Raw genomic sequence first — 20,123 nt, 5'->3', positions numbered from 1 at the left:
ATCAAGTTTGCCAATGCTTCTAAAAAGTAAATCAAAGAAAATTGGGTATAGATAAATAATTCTTAATACTATTTGCTTATTTTCAAAAGATAACTGCATAACTTTCAAGTCTTTTGCTTTAGATTGGTCAAACCAAGTAACACAGTGCTTTTGATATCCTCAAACAGCTTGTGCCGATTAGCCAGATCCCTCTATTGTCATGGTGTGTAATGGAGACATGCATGTTTACTATGTGCCAGCTCTCCTTTCCCAGATCAACAATGTTTGCTAGAGCCAGATGTGCAGTAAGCCACCAGGCTTAAACAAGCTCAAGCGCTGTGGACTTACAACAATTCTGCTGCTATACAGCTCAGCTATAACATTAGCAAACAGGATCGCTGGAATAATTTTAAACACTAATTCTGAAAGAAATGTTATTAAATCATGTTAATTTATTTTAGTATCAAACATAAATGTGCAGAGGAAACAGGTTCCTCAGGGGGGACATTAAGGTGAATTTCTGGTTTACAATAAAAGAAACAAGTATAACACAAAACCCATTTCCCTTTACAAAATATACCCTCGTCACTTAAACTGGCATTACCATTGTATGCTTTCTGTAAGTCTGCTGCGTGCCATGGCTTTTTAATTAAATGCTGACTAATCCATTCAGAGTTCTGTAGGTACAGCTTCATGATTAATACATTCTGATTAATCCTTCTAATACCCAAGATAACTTTTCTTTATCCACAATGGATAATTCAGAACACCTCAGATATCTTGTAATCCACGCTCTTGTTTAATCATATTTCAAATAAGATAATCCTAATCATCTTAACCCAGACACTAATTGTATTTCCTGAAAATGCCTACATTATGATAGTTTACAATAAAATAAACAGAAAAAAATGGATGGAGGGAAAAAAAGATAGCATTTTATCAGGGAAAAACAGTTCAAAATTCTATCATTCCCCAGTCTGAAATTTATTTACGTCCATTATGGTCTTTTGAGTAGAAAAGATTGAGGTTGGAAAAGTCTTGGACAGATTTTAGATTTTATTATCTCTGGGCTTAATGAATCAAGTAACAATACAGAGTTGGTGTTGGCTTTTAACATAGTCTAGACACCAATAAAGAAGAATAGCTCTTTAGTGCAGTGCTAAGACAGATCAGCTCAGAATTTATACAACTTAGACTTGTCACATTCAGACTAAATATTTATGTTTTATCAAACAGTCTGTACACTCTATCACTTTGTGCTTCTGAAAACAAGGGGGGAAAAAAAAAAAACTGCACTTTCGATGCTTAGGTGGCATCTAAACCAGATGTAGTTTATAAACTAAAGGTGCCGTTGTCTAAAACTCAAGAAAACCTGAGAGCATCCTTTTTTATTCTTGAGTATGTATTTAAATTTGGGTTCTCGGTCAGTAACTCAAAGAAACCAAAATAATGATGGTTAGAACTTTAAATCCAGTTTCCGATGCAGCAAATCCAAGGCAAATAATGTCTAAAACATTACTTAACAATAAACTGTAATAATAAACATTACAGAACAATATTTTTAGAAATTTCTATATCTTAGAACAAAGTCTGAAAACTCAAACATTTTCTACACTCATTTTCGATTTTTTCCACAGCTATGCAGAACTGTGAAACGATTAACACAATATCCATAGTTTTTAATGCAAGGTTAAAGTGAAGCAATGTGTGGGGGGGAAATCTGAATCAACCCGAAGCAACTAATTTGGAAAGCTAATTTCTATAAGACTTCTAAAGATGTTTTATTTCAAGCAATTTCTAATTAGTAAGACTGAGTAAGAATATCAAGACAAGTCTATGCCATCTGTTTTTCCTTTTTTGGCCTTTTCCATTGGACCTGATCTCTAGGAGTCCACACAAATAAAAGTAAAAATTGACAGTAGAGCTTGTTATGGCTAGCTCTACTAGCTATTAAGCTATGGCTTAAAGTTAAAAACTCAGATATTATACCAAATCCGATGAAATCGACTTTTTATCCTCCTTTTCGTTTCACAATAGTGAAATTTCAAAAAAATTGCTTTTATGTCAAGCATTTCACCTGGGAGGTGACCTGAATCCAAATAAATACAACTAGATACAAGCTGTGAAACATGCTCGTAAAACAAGATGGCGGCCTTTCCATTGTAAATAACGGAAATATAACTAAATGTTTACTGCTTGTGGTTTCACACAATAAGCTCAGAACAGGCTCCACTTCATTTGTGTAACTTCAAACTAACTTAAAAAGGTTAATAATTAAAGTGTCTCGTATTATGGTAAAAGAGTTTCCTCTTTACAATATTTTGACAACATATCTTCCTAAATACATATAGCATTGAATGCTATTCTCTTCATGAAAAGGCCAATGAATGCATTGGCAAAATGAAATCCAGATTTTACAAAAGAAAATCTAAAATCTAAAAAAAAAAAAAAAATATATATATATATATATATATATATATATATATATATATATAGTCAATTCCAATTAATCTCTTAAATCGATTTATCGGCCAGCCCTACTTGACGGCCATAAATCAAGAGGCCAGGTACAAAACTCAGCCCAGAAAGCAGAAAAACCATTGATAACGAAGTTAAATTGACATGGTCAAAAAAAGAAAAAAGAAAAAAAAAAAATGTACCTTTAGTACTTGGACTTGTCCCTCATTTGTAATGTCCTTTAGAAGATCACAAAAGGATCGGCACAATGATTCGCCGTAACTCTGTAGATAAGAAAAATGATAGGGAAATCTGATAAACCACATTTAAATAAACTTCTTTTCTATAAAGTCAGTGTGTTTCTCCCACCTGTAGGAACTCAATGGCAGACAGGTACAGGTAGGCGTTGATAATCTGAAAACAGGTGCGGAGATTCTCGGAGCTCAGCTCTGAAACACAAACGCCGTCACATGAGTGGCTGAACTTGAAGATATTTTCCACTTGATGAAATACAAGCAAGTAAAAATTTTCATGTGCTCAACAGGATCTTAAATTAAATATGTAAACTTGAATTTATGTGAACATAAGATTTAAAAAAAATATATATATATTTGTTTAAAATATTAGTAGTTCTTGTAAAAAGCATTGATAAGACTCAAATACGCATAATAGCTTCTACTTCCACACACATTAAAGTCCACTGCATGGCCAAAAAACAGTCATATTTCGTTGCTTGGCCTTTAGCTTTGATTATGGCACACATTCACTGTGACATTGTTTCGATAATCTTCGGCAATGTCACAAGATTTATTTCCACCCAGTGTTGCACACATTTTCCCCCAAGCTCTCACATTGATGATGGTAGAGTCTGCCCACAAAGCCTTCTCCAGCACATCCCAAAGATTCTCAATGGGGTTAAGGTCTGGATCTGTGGTGGTCAATCCATGTGTGGAAATGACGTCTCATGCTCCCTGAAACACTCTTTCACAATTCCAGCCTGATAAATCCTGGTATTGCCACCTTGGAATATGCCTGTGCCATTAGGGAAGAAAAAAATCTATTGCCCCCACAAGCTTGTACAGCAGGCACTACGCATTATAGGTGCATCTCTTCACCTGCCTCTCTTCTTACCCTGATGTACCCATCACTCTGGAACAAGGTAAATCTGGACTCATCAGACCACATGACCTTCTAAAATTATGCTCCCTAGCAAATTGAAGCCTTTTTCCCCCCAGTTAGCCTGATTAGTTGTTTTCTTAAGGCTACGCAGCTGTTCAGTCCCTGTTCAGTGTTCCCTTTGCATTGTGTATTTGGAAACATATTTACCTTCACTATAAAACATAGCACAGAGTTCTACTGTTTTTCATTGATTTGATTTCACTAAACCTTTACGTGATCACCGATCACGATCATTCAGGATTTTTTTTGGCCACATTTTTTCCTTCGAAGACGATGGGTCACCACTATCCTTCCAGTTTTTTTTTGATGATGCATTGGACAGGTCTTAACCCAATTTTGGTTATTTCTGCAATCTCCTTAGATGTTTTCTCTGCTTGATGCGTGCCAATAATTTGACCCTTCTCAAACAGACCGACATCTTTTCCATGACCACGGGATGTGTCGTTTAAGAAATGAGAGGCAGGTCATTGCACCAGTTGGAGGTAAATAACTTGTTGCCAGCTGAAACATAATCACCCATGCAGTAATTATTCAATGGGAGGCTTGCACCTATTTGCTTAGTTAACTAACGGAAGGTGCCAACTTTTTTATGGCCAGGCAGTGTATTAGGAACACTTCACATTGAATTACAAATCAACATGTGAAGAAAACTAATTGTGAAAACAAATTGTGAAGAGAATCACTGAACAAATGATAAGTTGTTTCACCAACGTTTAAGAAGTGCTTCAAATCTGTGTTGCGCAGCACAGATCAAGCTTATGTTTGCCGGTATGCTGCAACTGTGCAGAGAAATGGAGGAAGAACAACCAAATGTCACGGGAAAACTGCCAATTTTTCGAGTGGCATCTTCCCAGAAAACAAAGACAGGTAAACAGAATAAGACCGAGCCCGAAAGAAAACAAAGGTAAAGTACAGGAGAGAGCATGGTGGAGGGCCCTGTAAGGTGTGCTTGCTTAAATATTCAGGCTAAACGCTGCCACATACTCTCTCACATCGAAGCGAGGGAAATTTGTCCTTGCTTCCCCAATGAATTACGTAATTTACGTCTGGCAGCCGTGCTCTGGGAGTTCTCGCCGCTTGTTCTCGACACCACGCCTGGGCAGAAGTTTGTCTCACAGGGGTTCCAACTACTGCTCTGTGATTGGTCAGGATTTGAATGGGTGTATTTAAGTTGGAAAAGTGGAAATGTCTCATGCATCTGGTGAACTAAACACTGTAGTCATCTTGCTCAACTGGTGGTTTAGGCTGTCGAACATGCCATTTCTGCTCACTTGCAACATTTTGTTGTCTTCCTCTTCCTCTCTTCCCGCCGTATCTACCATTGAGATGCTGTTTGTCAAATTTCGACAATCATGCTGTGGGTGTGACGTGTACGTGTGGGTCTTTCTAAAAGTACAACAGTTGGACTTCTTGTGACAAGACAGAACCAAAACAAACGTTATTTTCCTGTTCTTGCCACCCTGACAAGAACAACATTCTCTGAGTTTGCGAAGTATGCAGCTAACTTAAGCGCACAGTTTCCTCAGGACTCCCGACAGCAGGGGGAAAAAATTCCCATAGCATGATGCTTACACCACTGTACGACCCATTTTAGTCACTTTTCTAAATAATCAGTTACCTCACTGACTAAACTCCACATTGCTAATCATTAGAACACACCTTTTTAATCAACTCAGCTAAACAGAATCAGCAGGCTACTGGATGGAACCATGACGCAACAGAAGAATGTTGTAGCATCAGCTTCACAAGCCTGGAAGAAAGTTTAAGAAGCTGCTTAGCTGCCAGAATAAATAGAGTGGTTGTAAAAATCCATTAAGCAGAACTGCAAATAAATTAAGGGTGCCCCGTGAGATCATTATCCCAGCATTTAATCGGTTCCCCTTTCTTCTCTGCTTTTTATCTGAGCTCTGCCGACTAATTTCATGATAACCCACACATAAGGAAAAGCTCACTGATTAGGTGTCGGCTAGGACATGTGGATTTTCTCTAAGAAAAATATCTATGAAATGTTTTATCACCTTGTAATGCCTCAGAGACTCGCAGAAGCACAAACACGAAGAGGGCTCTCTTGTGTCAGACAACTGCAAATGGAGCTAAATAATTGTCTCATAACGAAACAGAACAGAACAAACATGCCAAGAAAGAACAGATGCATTACGAAATTGACCAACTGGTTTAACCCAGACCAGTTACCAGCCAGTCGAAAACAATTTATTTTTTAACCGAGCATAATTATTAATTGCAGTAACATCACTCTTTAGAGTAAAGGCCGTGGTTGATGGAAGAACACTAAAAGTTAACCATGATTAGTTCAGTTATGTGTTTAAACATGAATTCGGTGGAAGCACAAAATCTTTCAGCAGATAACAAGAAGGCTACACGGAGCCTGTTCATCAGTCAGGAGACATGCTAGATGTCGACGTATCGCATGCCTTTTGGGAAGGTTAAATGCATCGTGAGGGCCTGCATTCTCTAGGGATTGCATTACTGAGACTGCTAATTACCAGTAGAAACCATACAATACTAAAGATAGGTAATATGCAAACTATCATAATTTTGTCTGTATTTTAAAGGTGGTCAAATTTTGACAGGAAGGCAAAAAAGAAAATACTTTAAGCGTTCTTATCCCTTCTTTGTTACTACAATGTTTAGAACTGGTCCCAAAAACATGAACAGTGCAACTCTAACTAAAAAGAAAATGTCCAAGCATTATTGTTCTTTAAACTTTGCAACAGTTTGGAAATGCATCAAGTAATAAATGACTCCTGAAGTTAACATGCCACACAATTACAGAGTAGACGATGAAGTGGACATGTTTCACTTTTGGGTGCTTCAGAGTGTTTCATTTAATAGCCTGAGGCTGGTGAGGTACAATAGCTCTACAATAAATGTTAATTGACTCTTGAACCACCAGTTGTGTAAGAATGAGAAGTGGATTACCAGAGTTGTGTGATTATGATGTTTAATGTTATGTACTGAACAGGGAGCTCTAGTGCTCTCATATACATCTAAAACCTGACGGTAAAGAGGGGATAACAGCTACAGTCAACATTTTTAAATCTGCCATGTTGGCCATGTAAATAGAAAAAACAAACTTCCTACACAGAGAGAATGAGGTTGGTGTAATGAGGAGCAGCTGAATTGAAGAGTCATGTACAGCCATTTTGAAATATAAAGTGCCTTGTGGAGTTAATCATATATTTTCCTCTATTACAGACAAAATTGGTCCATGTTATGAAAACAAAATAAAAAGAAACTAACCTAAAATAATACCGGTAAATCTTATAATTCATAAAGATACAAACATGAGCGAACACACAGACCCTGGTTTCAGTGTTTCCAGAAATCCAAAGAATACTTGGTGCAACTCTGTTGTTACTGTCAAAGCCTTATAATTATATTTATTAACTCAATTAAACAACACAACTTTATACATAAGGTTCATCAGTGCGGCATGAATGGTGGAACATTACTCTTTAAACTTTATACTAATTAAACCTTTCTCTATATTTTTGCATATTACATTTACAAACATGTATTTTAGCTGACATTTTAATGAGACAAACCAACACAAGGGAGTGCATAACAGTAACATGGAACACATGCTTCTTTTCCCCCACCAAAATCTTTAAAGGGTGGCATAGATTTTGCATTTGCACATCCCTGAATAAAATAGTCAATCAAAATGAATTCACAAGTTCCTACTAGGCAATACAGTACGCCAGTGTATTACTGAATCTCAGTATACCTGCTCATGTTCTTAGTCAATGTAAAACAAAATTATACAACATCTCATCTTCAGTTTTCAGAAAGTAACGCAGGCAAACAGGTAAAATATGGTGCCCTGGTCAGGCGAGACCAAAGCGGAACCATGTGGCCCTCCTTGCAAACGATGTGTGTAATGAAAGGCTAACAAGAGAATTGAAGATTGACAGATACTCTCCATCTAGAGCAGTGGTGTTCTAATGCCTGATCAGCCAGACTGACTTACGCTGTGTGTATTCAATACACAGCTTGTCGGTCTGGACAGCCTCAGACTCTCCGGTCTAAAACTTACCAGAACAATCAGTGCAGAACGTGGGAGCTCACGGTGAGTCACTCTTTACCCATAATGCAGCAGCGCTTTTCTGTTCAGTCAAGATGGCGGCGCAATGGAGCGATATTAGAATGATGCCCTGTATCATGTCCCGAATGAGCTTGATATATCTTTAAAAACTCAACAACTGGCTGCTCTAAGAGCTGAAACAGAGCATGTTGGAGTTTGCGTCACATCTGTAGTGATCTGATTGGTCGAACTTGTTTCTGCTGAGCCCGTTTAGTCCCACCTTTGAACTCAGGCTCTACCGGCGGCTTGCCACATTGATACATCGTGTTTACGGCATAAGTAAATCTGGCTGGCCAGGCTAGTGTCCAAAGTCAGCCCTCAAGAGGTGGTGTTCTGCATGCTTTAGGTGTTGTCCTGGTTCAACACAGCTGAAACTACTAATGAGTGCTTAATTAGTGGGTCTCTGCAGACCTTGATGATAGACAGACAAGGTAAATCATTCATTTGAATCTGATCTGTTGGTGGGGAGACAGACCTAAAACATACAGGAGGCCGGCCCCTGAGGACTGGATCTAGGCTGACAGAGGCTTGCGTTATTTTGCAAAGAAGGATGAGCAAATAATTCAGTCGGTACATGTCGAAAGCTGGTGGAGCCATACCCCTAAAGACTTGCCAACTGTAATTGCAAAGAGAAAAGAGGTTGTGGAAAGTATTGAGTCACACAGGGGCTGAATACAAATGCAAACCACAAACCGCTTTGTGTTAGTCTATCACCTGAAGTCAAAATACCTTTGCAAGGCATTGTAGAGCATAGACGACAGAAATTAAAGGGTCTTATGAGCCCTGAGAGGTGCAAAGACAAACCGTTGCGGTGTAAACAAGAAACAATCCCAAATGGGATGGGATTCATGGTGTTTACAGGCTTCAACTCCAAGAATAGTCAACACAGTTACAGTCACAATGTTTACAAAGAGGTGAGAGAGCTAAGAGGGAATAAAATAGAAAACTGCCTATAAGAAAAACTGATCCTAAGAAAGATTGACAAATGGAAACAAACACTCTTACCTACATGCCCACACAAACAAACCCGACAGTCTGAAAATAAATAAATAAATACGCATGCATGCACCAAGACCTACATCTTCATGAATAGCTTTAAAGCAACACAGGCTGACAGGAGGGAACAGCCATGTAGAAAACTTGGATGAAAACTTTACAAAAGCCTAGGGTGAAGCAAACACCACACTGACATAAATCACACTTTCACTCTTTTCACAAAAAACTAAACTGAACATTTTATTCTTTGGCTGCTAACTGGATTCACAAAATCCTGGAAGTTTATTTTAGAGGTGATACGATAACTTTTAAGTTTGTAAAAAAAAAAAAAAAAAAAGACAAAAAAAAAAAAAACGAACATGCTTTGACGTTTAATTGAAAAACTTTTAGAGTGAAAAGTCAAGTTCAACCAAAAATCTCTCTCCGGAGCTTATAACAAACTCTCTGAGCTCAGGTATCATAAGGAACCTAATCCTGATCAGACAGCACACTTGCTTGTCGAGTTTGTGTGGAAGAAGATTAGAAGTCCACAGAGGGCTGTGCGTGAGAAGCCCACTTGGACCATGCTGGTTCACACAGGTGGATTTTGATGCTGATGTATGCCATGTGTTTCCTCGGCCGGCTGTCAGCCATAATAAGGTAATTGGGGTAATATATGCAACCATCTGTTATCTGGTCAAGTATGCAAAACATTCCAGGGCCTATTTTGTTAGCACATCAGCCTATATGAATATTCATCAGTACTATCACAGTATGGAGCCAAATTAGGGTAAACACATTCTGTGTGCCAGTGCACAAAATGAGCACAATAATGGGTTTTAAAAATCCAATAAGCGACTGTGCAAACATGTGAGTAAGCAGAAAAGTCTGGCACTTTAAATGAGCAGTAGGGCCATTGTTGTATAGTGTGAGTGTTTGCGATGTTCTGTAGCAGAATACATAGCAGTTTTAAGTAAAGAAAGAAAGAGATTAAAGCTACACTACGACAAATTGCTTTCTTTTGTCAGAAATGCATTAGATTGCTTAACTGCTGCTGAACAAAGACGGAGGGCTGCACAGGAACACAACAATTTTAGTGCCAGCAGCTGTTGTTACACAGTCCAAATCAGAATCGGTCACACTCCTGACTTTTAAAATTATAGGAAATTACAATATACAATTAAATCAAAATACAGTCTGGTTCAAACATATTTGGATGCATATGGTTTGTGTCATGATCTGTCTGTATTAAGAGATGCCACCCAATCAGTTCAACTGTACTTAGCTACATATGACCTGTAAGGTTGTCAAGATAATTGATATCTCGATACAACAAATACAATTTTTTTTTAATTATTTTAAAGCCACTCATTTGCGTAAAAAGTCAATATAAATGGACCATTTGACATTTGCCCAAATTTTAACACTTGTTCTGGCAGTAGTTCTGCAACAGCAGAGACACTCCGCCTTTCTGCTACCTGCAGCTGTTCAAATGTCAAACCCAATAGAGCTGCTTCTGCTTACCTGTAAAGTACAGCCAGAAGAAAAAAATATGTAACGCTCTTTAGCTGACTGGGTAAACACAAAAGTGTTGTTCGGAGGTACTTTCACAGTAAGGCAAGAAGGACAGCAAAAAATAAAATAATGAAAATAATAATCAGCTACGCTCAGGCTAAAAGCTAACACTACGACACTGATGTTTGAGAGCAATTTAAGATGGTCAGTAAAGTTCCTGTATCTGCAACAGTAAAGTAGTAAACCTCCTGGAAAATGTAAGCTAATGCTATTTATTTAAATATTAGTGACATGGAGAGCTCAATTACAGTACTCTGTGTGAGTTCCCCAATTAAGATGCACTTCCATGGTCCAGGAAACGCTGTTAGCAGGGCAATGTTAATCAGCTAGCGGCTCAGTAGGCAACTAAACCGCGAAGCAAGGAAAAACTATTACTCCTCCTTTTAATTGAAATAGAATTGGTGGCTAATGGGCATAATAATAACACTAGCGGCGGTGGAGCAAGAAAACAAACAAGAAACCGCAGCTGCTGTAGTTGAAAATATAATGCTAAATTACAAGAAAGACAGAAGGTGACAAATCATGCTTCAGTACCTGCCAATCTGATTGGCGAGTCTGGGTTTACGGGTTGCCAGGAGACCGGTACATGTCTGACTGCATTGTGCGAAGCGTAAAGTTTGGTGTGTGTGTGTGTGTGTGTGTGTGTGTGTGTGTGTGTGTGTGTGTGTGTGTGTGTGTGTCTGGTGTGGAGTGTTTTTTCCTTAGCTGGGCTTGGCCCTTAGTTCCAAGGAAATAAGCACTAAAAGCTTTAGCACACCAAGAGATTTTGGACAATTCCATACTCCCAACTTTGTGGGAGATGTTTGGAGATGGCCCCTTCCAATTTCCAACAAACAAAGCACAATGCAAGAACACCTTTGAGACGAATTAGATCGGAAAATGTGAGCTAGGCCTTCTAGTCCAACATCAGTGTATGACCTCACAATTGCTCTTCTGAAAGAATGGTCAAAAACTTCCCTAAACACACAGCAAAACCTTGTGAACAGCCTTCCCAGACGAGTCAAAGCTGTTAGAGCAGAAAAGGGTGGACCAACGTCACATTGAACCCTATGGATCGAGTACAGAATATGATTTAAGTTCGTATACAAATCAAGGCAGGGGAGTGAGTACTTGTTGCAATATAGTGTATTTAAATTTACATTAAAATAAGGCTTTTAAACCTAGACATTTACTTAAGGTTTATGATACATGTTAATTCTACACTGAAAAGAAATTGCAGTTTTAATATAACTTTAGACCCCAACAAGAAGAGGATTTAAAACCTCTGGTGGCATCCCATTGATGGAACTTAACTGCTATCACAGCAATCCTCTAGTGACAACATATTGACTCTTCTAATATTGCTTTCAGATGTGATGCCACAAGTTAGTCCCTAGAGACTCAGACTGGCACAAACATAGAGGGGCAATTATGAATGAGATGAGAGTCAATATCCAAGGCACCATTAAAAGGCTACTTTAGTTAACATCTTAGGAAAACTAGATGTGGTCAGAGGAAATGTGGTCAAATATGAAAGTAAAAAATAAAAAACCTGCAATACAAACCTTAGCACTTTTCATTTCAGCTAATTCTACTGCGTATTGCATATAATGCATGTTAGTTGGTAACACCTGGAGGACTGATGCAGTTTTCAGAAGGTGGATTCTAACATATAATGAAAAGGAAAGACGTGAATGCTAATAAGATCGGTTTCCTCAAACTATAATTCAGATGAGGAGTAGTGCTAGACAGGAATAGTAAAATATGAACATACTACACAAAAGAATGCCTACCAAATAACATACAACGGTCCGCCTTCTAACTCTGAAATTTAGCAACATAATGATATTTATGTATGACAAAATACATACAGGGTAGACCTTTTTTACTTACATTCTGAACAAAAAACAGAATAGTGTACTCCAGTGAAGATATTCTCTGCAGCTTTTATAAAATGTTCATGAGACTGTATGGTTGAAATCAAAATCATCGAAAATCATCAACTGAGATGTTCAACTTTTCCAGAAGCAGAAGGGAGTATAAGTGAATACTTTGACAGCTGTCAGATATGTGCCCTGATGTAACGGATGAACAACACTGTCAAATATCATTATGTCACGAAGCAGTGAAGAGACTGAAGCAATACCCGCTGAGGCAAAGGTTGTGTTTGAATATCATCACAAGAGTAAGAGTTTAAAGTTTTTGTGGAAAAATTATTTTTAAATGAACAAAATTTTAAATTCTGGGCCTAAAGGTAGGTTGGGCAAGTCAGGGAACTGAGAATTGAGGCCATGACTTGATTCTCATTGTTTACTGCTGAATGATCAAACTAATTAAATTAATTAAAGAGATTTAATAGTCTATATACATTTCAATGCTCAACTATAGTCATGAGGCACGGATCATGATCGAATGAACAAGCAGTTAAAAAAAAAAGAGCTTCCTCTGTAGGGTGACTGGACTTCGCCTTATAGATGTGACGTCATCCTGCTGCTCCTCCTCGGGTGTCAGCTGAGGTAGTTTGTGCATCTTGACAGGAGGAATCTTGGATGTCTCCTTTTGGAAGGTTTGCTGCCTCCCCACTGTGAGGAGACCTGAACCAGAACTGGTTGGAGGGACTGCATGTCTGCTATGGCCTAGAAATACCTTGGCATCACCCCAGAAAGAGCTTCAAAGTGCTGCTGGGTTTCTACCTTTGATAGGATACTCTGTTGACCTGATCTTGGATAAGCAGAGGGAATAGAGGAATGTGTCTACAGCAACAGAAAGGCTGAGGATTACAGACTACTTATCTATGCCCTAAATATCCTTTTATTTACATTTTATTTCATCTACTAATTACTAGAGAGCGGTCCACCTGGCACTAGCAAATATTTTCTAAGTTGAATGAGCACAGGTTTCAACGTACACATTCAGTTATTTTCAAATTCCTTTCATTTTCTTTCTTGCCAATACTTTTTCTGACCATGAACAAAATATTAAAAAAAAGGCCAAAAATGAGTCCAAATGGTTTTTTTGCCAGTTGACAGATTCTGCAGGGTAGGCAGACCACATTAACCTTCTCCACACAAGCACACACAAAGTGTCATAACAGAACTAGTCACAACAGCAGCTGTTGAGGCCCTGATTAGGCTTTAGTCAGAACATATTTCATAGCCCTGGGCATATGCTGCAAAAATTTGCTTTGGTTATGAACATTAACTAGAAAATGAGCCTCGCATATGACTCTGATAACAGCCCTGGAGGTAGCTCCAGTGTTTTAGAGAGAAAAATGCTACAATTATGGTCATCTAATAAACCAATTTTTGCTTTAAATGTGTGAGGTTGATGATAAATGAAGACTTCAACAGACAAAAAAAAAAAATGTATTTAGTCAAATACAGCCAAATTATATAACAGAGAAAGAATGGGATTGAAAACCAATAAAATAATGGTTGAAATGGCCATTTCACCTTCTATTTCATGTATGGATGAAAAAAGGAGCTGAATTTTATTCCTTGTTGTTGTAGAGTGCCAATAGCAGCTTAATAGAAAATTGTTTATGCTCTTGCACTAACAGCATATTTTTTAAAGTACTGTAAATGTTATTTAGGGTATAGGTTAAGCTCTGCGCATACCTGTCTGTGCAGAGTCCGCCTAGAGGATGCACGGATGTCGGCGGACTCATATCCGTGCAAGTATGTGGGGGCCTTTAGACTGAGCAACTGGATTAAATAAATAGGATTCAGATTCATCACTAGTTAGAATATCAAAAAATAGGCCTTCTGCAATTTACAGTGAGAAGCATTTTATTTTTTGCATTAAAGAAATCAGCCTGAATCTAGCACCTGTTTAACTTGTAAATAAGCAGGTCATGAACTTGTAAGACTGCTTTATACCACAATGTTCAGACCAATCCCTGAGTGGGTAAACAATAGGGATGCACTGATATGAAAATTTGGGCCGATATCGATATTGCTATTATGTCCGATAAACAATGTGTGTTTCTGCGATGGTCAAATTTTGTAGAAGGTAGAAGCTTGTACCGACTGAAAACTATGCTAACTGAATTTTTGAATGTAGGCCATAGTCTAGACACCTTTTTTTTCAGTTCCCTGCTTCATTAAAAACAAAAAAAAGTCCTGGCTGTGATGCATCACTGTCACATGACCAAACAAAAACCGCAGGCAAACCTCTTCCCCTCTCCGTCTTGAAATACAAGCACAAAAGGCAACTAGATGGAACAACATTGGTTGTTAATATCGGCACAGTTTTAATTATCAGACCAATACCGATATGTTTAAAAAAAAATTACCAACATTGGCAGATACTAATGTTAATGCCAATATATCATGCATCTCTAGCAAATAAAATTAAATGTCATTTTGCATTAGATTTTGCTGGTAACAAAAGAAATCTTTATGACTTATCAAAGAAACAGCTAACTTTTAAACATTTAATCATTAACCAGAAATCAAGTCTTCTGGACCTTATTGGTCAAAAAGTGGTGTAGGTTTGGGCAAAGTAATGATTTCTTGGAATGTTTGACTCATAAAACTGTAGCTAAACTGGACAAACCCAGCATATGAACAATTAGTGTTAAATTAACCTGGTGTCTGGAAGTTTTTCTCAGATATACAAGCAAATAAATGGCAAAAATCATCTTAAAAAGCAATAGCTTGAGTGTGTAAAAGGATAATACAATAATAATGTAAAGGCTAGAAGTCCCACTAGTTGACCTTGAAAAAAATGCAGCGAATTAAGTTAGATATTTATAGTGTTAGAAAAGTCACAGATTACAAGTTTATAGTAGTTTTCCCATAATTAAACTTCAAAAGATAACTCAGTCTATCTGCATTAAATATGACTGAACACATCCAATGTGTATGCTAGCTGTAATTGAAGTCATTACTTTGAGTAGAGAGGCCTGAAACAAAAAGGTTGTCTTCTAATGAGGATGTCTAAATTGATCCATGAAGCACATTAGCTGGCCAGTTAAGTGGGAGAACTTTCACGTGTCTTTACTTCAGATACCGCTTCGCTGTAAACATTATTGATTATGGGAGGCGGGGGGATAATATGCCCTGTTTAATTCACCCCTGTAATCAATTAAAACACACCAGTATGTTTGTGACTAAAGGTATTTTATTTAATATCTGCAATAAAACAGAAACACAAAATGATCTTCATGTTAAGGAAAATCCTACTAAAATCCCCAAGGCTTAATAGGGACCATCAGACTACAAGTTTGTAATATTTGTTGCCATATTTTAGTTTTTTTAAAAACAAATCTATGCATTTCTTCTATTTCCAGAAGTGTCGAGGTCCCGTTTAGGAGAGCAACTACTGTGTAACTTTTAAAAGATGGATAGATGCAGTAGTAGATGGTAGGTCTTGAGGACTGGAATTTGGCACCCTTGGTTTAGCCACTTCTCTTTCCTTTGCTTCTAAAAGCATTAGCCGTAAAACATACATAAAAAAAAACACCCTAGAGTCAAAATAAAGAAGCAAATCAGCTCCCTCATATGCTCATTTCATTTTGCATTTGTTCTGCTCCAGGACAAACAGTCGCTTCACTTTAGCAACACCAACGTGCTCTAGTTCAAAGTGGTAGAGACACAGAGCACAGAGCTGGTGTGTTTTTACCGCAGCGGTGCTCCTGACATTCTAATCAGGGAATTTGCTGAGAACGTTTAGCGGTGATGGAACAGGGCTCGTTATCAGAGAGGCCAGGCCACGTACCTGGCATGCGGAAACCTCCCCGGGAGCCAAAGTCTCTCAATGGCCCACATCCCTCCACGGCTCTCCACGGTCCAAAAGAATGAACGACCCGATGTTCGAGTGAAAAGCGGCCAAAGATAACGAGAGGCTGACGCTTGAGAAAGATGCCGAAACAGAAAACCTGATTTCCTCAATAACTTTTCCAGAATGTAGGGAAAGCGATGCATACATGTAGCATAAAAGTTCTTCTTTTCACTCCCAAATGCTGAAAATGTTAATTTTAAAACAGCGTGCTACTTTGCTTTGACCTGTGACGATACCTTTAAGCTACCATCTTTTATCCCGGCAGCTTTCCCTTGAAATATACTGACAAGTTAATTATATTCAAGATATCTAATGAGTTTAAAATGTGCAAAATCAACCTCAGGAACATAATGTTTCTCAAAGTAACATGAGACAGCGACATGAAAAATAGCAACGTGTGGAAAAAGCATTAATGGCTGACAATTCGCTGTAATTTTAAAGGAGGCATTTCATACAGCATGATAATTTTCTGCACTCAACGGCGCACATCTAGGAGGCTGGATTCAGCGGGCCGGAAAATATGTAATTGAGCTGTTCAGATCTGCAGAAACTGTCTACTTTACACTTGCAGCTCAAGGAGAATTATTCAGTCTTTTCAACTATATTCACATCAAAACTCAACTTCAAATGTTCATGGGTGTAACATCCACCGAGTGAAAAAGCCAATACAAGTTTGCTTTTTGATATTTTATCAACTGCAAATTCTATATGGAAGTTGAAGAGCCTGTTTAACCTCAGGAAGGATCTGACTAAAAGATTATGCACTGGTTTTATTATTGCTTTGTCAAAAAATGTTGCTTCATGACTAGAAATATGGGCACAGGCTGCTTATGCTATGAAGGTATATAAACATTTTTAAAAGTTAAGCTTCAGACAGGGCTAACACTAAAGATTACATTTTGAGCACCCTGGTCTGGGTACTGACTGAGCTGCTGATCGGTTGGGATTCAGACCGGCCTCTACATAAAGAGCAAAACAGCAACAAGGTACAATATTTAATGTACTTAATATATATTGGTAGAAATGTATGCATTAAAATCAACAGCTTACATATGTTACAGATATTTGAATCAAGAATCTTTGTCATTATGCATTACCATAATGACATTTTTGATGAGACAGACAGGGCTCAGGATGCACACAGATTAGGGCTGGACGATATAGAAAAATAGCATAGATAAAATAGAAATCATATTGATCGATATCGATAATTATCAACAAATTCAAAACATATATTTTAAGTTCACCGCTGACCATTTTATGCTGTTGCTTAATGACCTGTTTTAAATAAAGAACACTGAATTCAAACTCAACACCCTTTATTCAACCAACTTTTTACCAAAACCGCAAGTTTTTAAAAAAGAGAAAAGAATGCATTCTCTTTGAACTCTTTGAAAGGGGGCAGAGCTTGGTGACGGTGCATTCCTGGGTCTGCTTTGTGATTGGTTGAGAGGATGTAATGATGTAATATTAACCTACATGACCGTGGCCCTGTGCAATAATCCTGTTAAATAAGAGACTTCAGCTGTTATAGGTACCTCACTACCTCACTGTTGTTCTTTACCTGGTACCACTTTAATGTACAACGTCAAATCCATATGTATACAAGTCACCTTAAATGTACACAAATCTCTGCTTTTTTCGATGCACTGTATATATGTGGACGCACTGCATATACCACATGCACCTTTACCTCCTTTTGGCACTTTCTTTTGATTACTGAGCCGATGTGACAAGTGAATTTCTCCACTGAGATCAATAAAGTCTATCTTATCTCATCTTAGAACGCAAAAGAAAGGAAAACTGTTAATCTACTTAACTTTTTATTGACCCTTTTTTTTATCATCGATATATGTCTATCGATCAATATATATTGCTATTGAATTATCGTCCAGCCCTAACACATTACATATAACACGCAGACACAAGACATTGTTTCCACGCCTATTTTTTGGTTAACTGCACTGTTCAACAACGCCTCCTGAAAAGCTAAAAGCATGCAAATATTCCTTAGGGTTTAAGGTTTGTTTCTGTGTAGGGGGGGAGTGCATGATACCATGGTACATACTATATACATGTATATAACATGGTATCCACAGCTGCTAAATCGCCCCCACAGCCAAAAACCCTTACTTGCTTTATGTTTTACAAATCCTTCAAGAGTGCAACGCATCATTTACCAGCATAAATCACAATTAATACTCACTGGATACTTGAATGAATAGTTTGACATGTTAGTTCACCAGGTTACAGATCGTGGGATAAAAATATGTTTTACTTAGTATTTTGTAGAGCAAGTAATGATGGTGTGTTTTAGTTATTGCTTTGCTTTATTGTTCAGCAGTTTAGGTCTAACCAGAGACAAGGACTGGCAGTAATCCAACAGCTAGAAATCCAGTGTGCAACGTCCGTAATACGTTAAACCAACCTGCTCCGATGTTCGGATTCCATCGTTACTGACAAAACACAACAAAATTAAATGTCAGCTAAATTAGGAAGAGGCATACTAGGTAAAACCAGACCGTACAATTATAATTATGTGTTCAAATCAGAGGAAAAAACAGAGCAATGTGGCCTTTTGCTCTAATCCATTTCAGATTTTTTTGTGGCAGTAAAATCTAAGCAAGCACAGACTGCTCTGCTGGGACTTGAATACAAGCACTCAAATATACAGAAACCCCCACTGCTAATGCACAAAACATAAAAAGGTTTTCTTACAGCACTGTTGAGAAAGTGACTTTCACTGCTGAATAATACCCTCACACTAGATCTACCCACAGCATATGGTCATCTTGTGCTGTACTTAAGTCAAAAATAAAATGCTCCCATACCTTTTCAAAGTCCGACTCACCAGCTGGGAGTTAGTGGTAAAACCTTAAACTGGCCTGCAGTTTCATGGCACATTCTCTTCCCTCTCTGTTGTGTGTTTGTAAGCACGTCTGAAGACCACTGAACTACAATAACCAGAACACACCTTTAACAGTATTCTGTGGCATAGCTTTGGTCTGTTCAAGGGAGAACGCTTCTTTCTTTTTTTTTATTATTATATACATTAAATACTTCATATCCATAACCCATTTTACTTGTGCCGATTTTTTTCACAACTAAAGCTTGATATTTTTCATGTGACTGACACCAACATAAAGTAAACCATAGTGGTGTAGGGGAAGATAATGCAAGATTTTCAAAATGATTTAAAACAAAAAAAATCTAAAAACAAGACAGTCTCTGGTCTTTTGCTCTCTCTAATCGTCGGTACACTGTGTGATTTTCAGCCATCGCGGGCGAAAGACGAGGACTGTGGGAGATTTTTGGTCATGGCTCTAAATCGGCGATCTTGCGCAGTGAGACAGATTCATGGACGGCTGTTTTTTACCTCTTGCGGCCAAAGATAACCTATGATCAACATCTGGCAGTGTCAGAAATTTCGAAAGAATAGCTCAGCGAGACAGTTGCTACGACCTGCGTCTAATCAGAGCTGCTTGTCTGAGCGGCTGTAACGCGAAATGAAAGGCTGCGCATGTTATGTTCTGCCCAGGAAATAAAGAAAAAAGAAAAACTGAAAGAGTTTTGGATTTGTGAATCGATTTCTGTCAGGGATAACCGGTCATGCTTGCTCCGATCAGACAAGTTTGTTTAACCGGAGCAAACACATCGCCACAAGGTGCATTGAGAGCTGTGAAGGTGCATCTTCATCAGCTGTGTGCATGTTGGATTGCACCCAAGGCACAATCCGGTGAGAGCTTTCATTTTTGTTCCCTTATGGTGGGAGCCTAGACCAAGACTGAAATGATTTGGGCCAAAATGCATTTTTTTTTCCTGTGGGATCTTATTTTTCTTGCACTAGCAGATGACTTTGATGCGTTGAACTGGAACATTTTGCCAAATGTATTTTTTTTTATTATTATTATTTATGAAAAGACATTGACAGTTGTTTAAACCGATTCCTCCAAAGAGGACTTTTTAATTTATTACTGGACTATTTTTTATTAAACCTATTTGGTAGAGGTTCTGTTTCAGATGGATTTGGGATACAAGAGTAGAGCATGCGGCCGAACAGCTGATTGTGTTTATGTGAAATCCAGCGGGT

At 38.0% G+C, this 20,123-nt stretch overlaps 1 protein-coding gene across 1 annotated transcript in view; it reads right to left on the bottom strand.

Annotated features, from left to right (window-relative positions):
• ipo11 (importin 11) overlaps positions 1 to 20,123 on the bottom strand; it is a 157,162-nt gene that overhangs the window by 51,647 nt on the left and 85,392 nt on the right. Inside the window, exons 23-24 of the mRNA XM_036143880.1 lie at positions 2,806 to 2,885; positions 2,640 to 2,720 (exon numbers count right to left, since the gene is read on the bottom strand). Coding sequence (XP_035999773.1) covers positions 2,640 to 2,720; positions 2,806 to 2,885 — 161 coding nt within the window. The remainder of the gene's footprint in view (positions 1 to 2,639; positions 2,721 to 2,805; positions 2,886 to 20,123) is intronic.

This window comes from Fundulus heteroclitus, chromosome 12 (assembly GCF_011125445.2).
Source record: "Fundulus heteroclitus isolate FHET01 chromosome 12, MU-UCD_Fhet_4.1, whole genome shotgun sequence".
In the NCBI taxonomy this organism is placed as follows: Eukaryota; Metazoa; Chordata; class Actinopteri; order Cyprinodontiformes; family Fundulidae; genus Fundulus; species Fundulus heteroclitus.
This window is presented reverse-complemented; position numbering and strand designations above follow the sequence as displayed.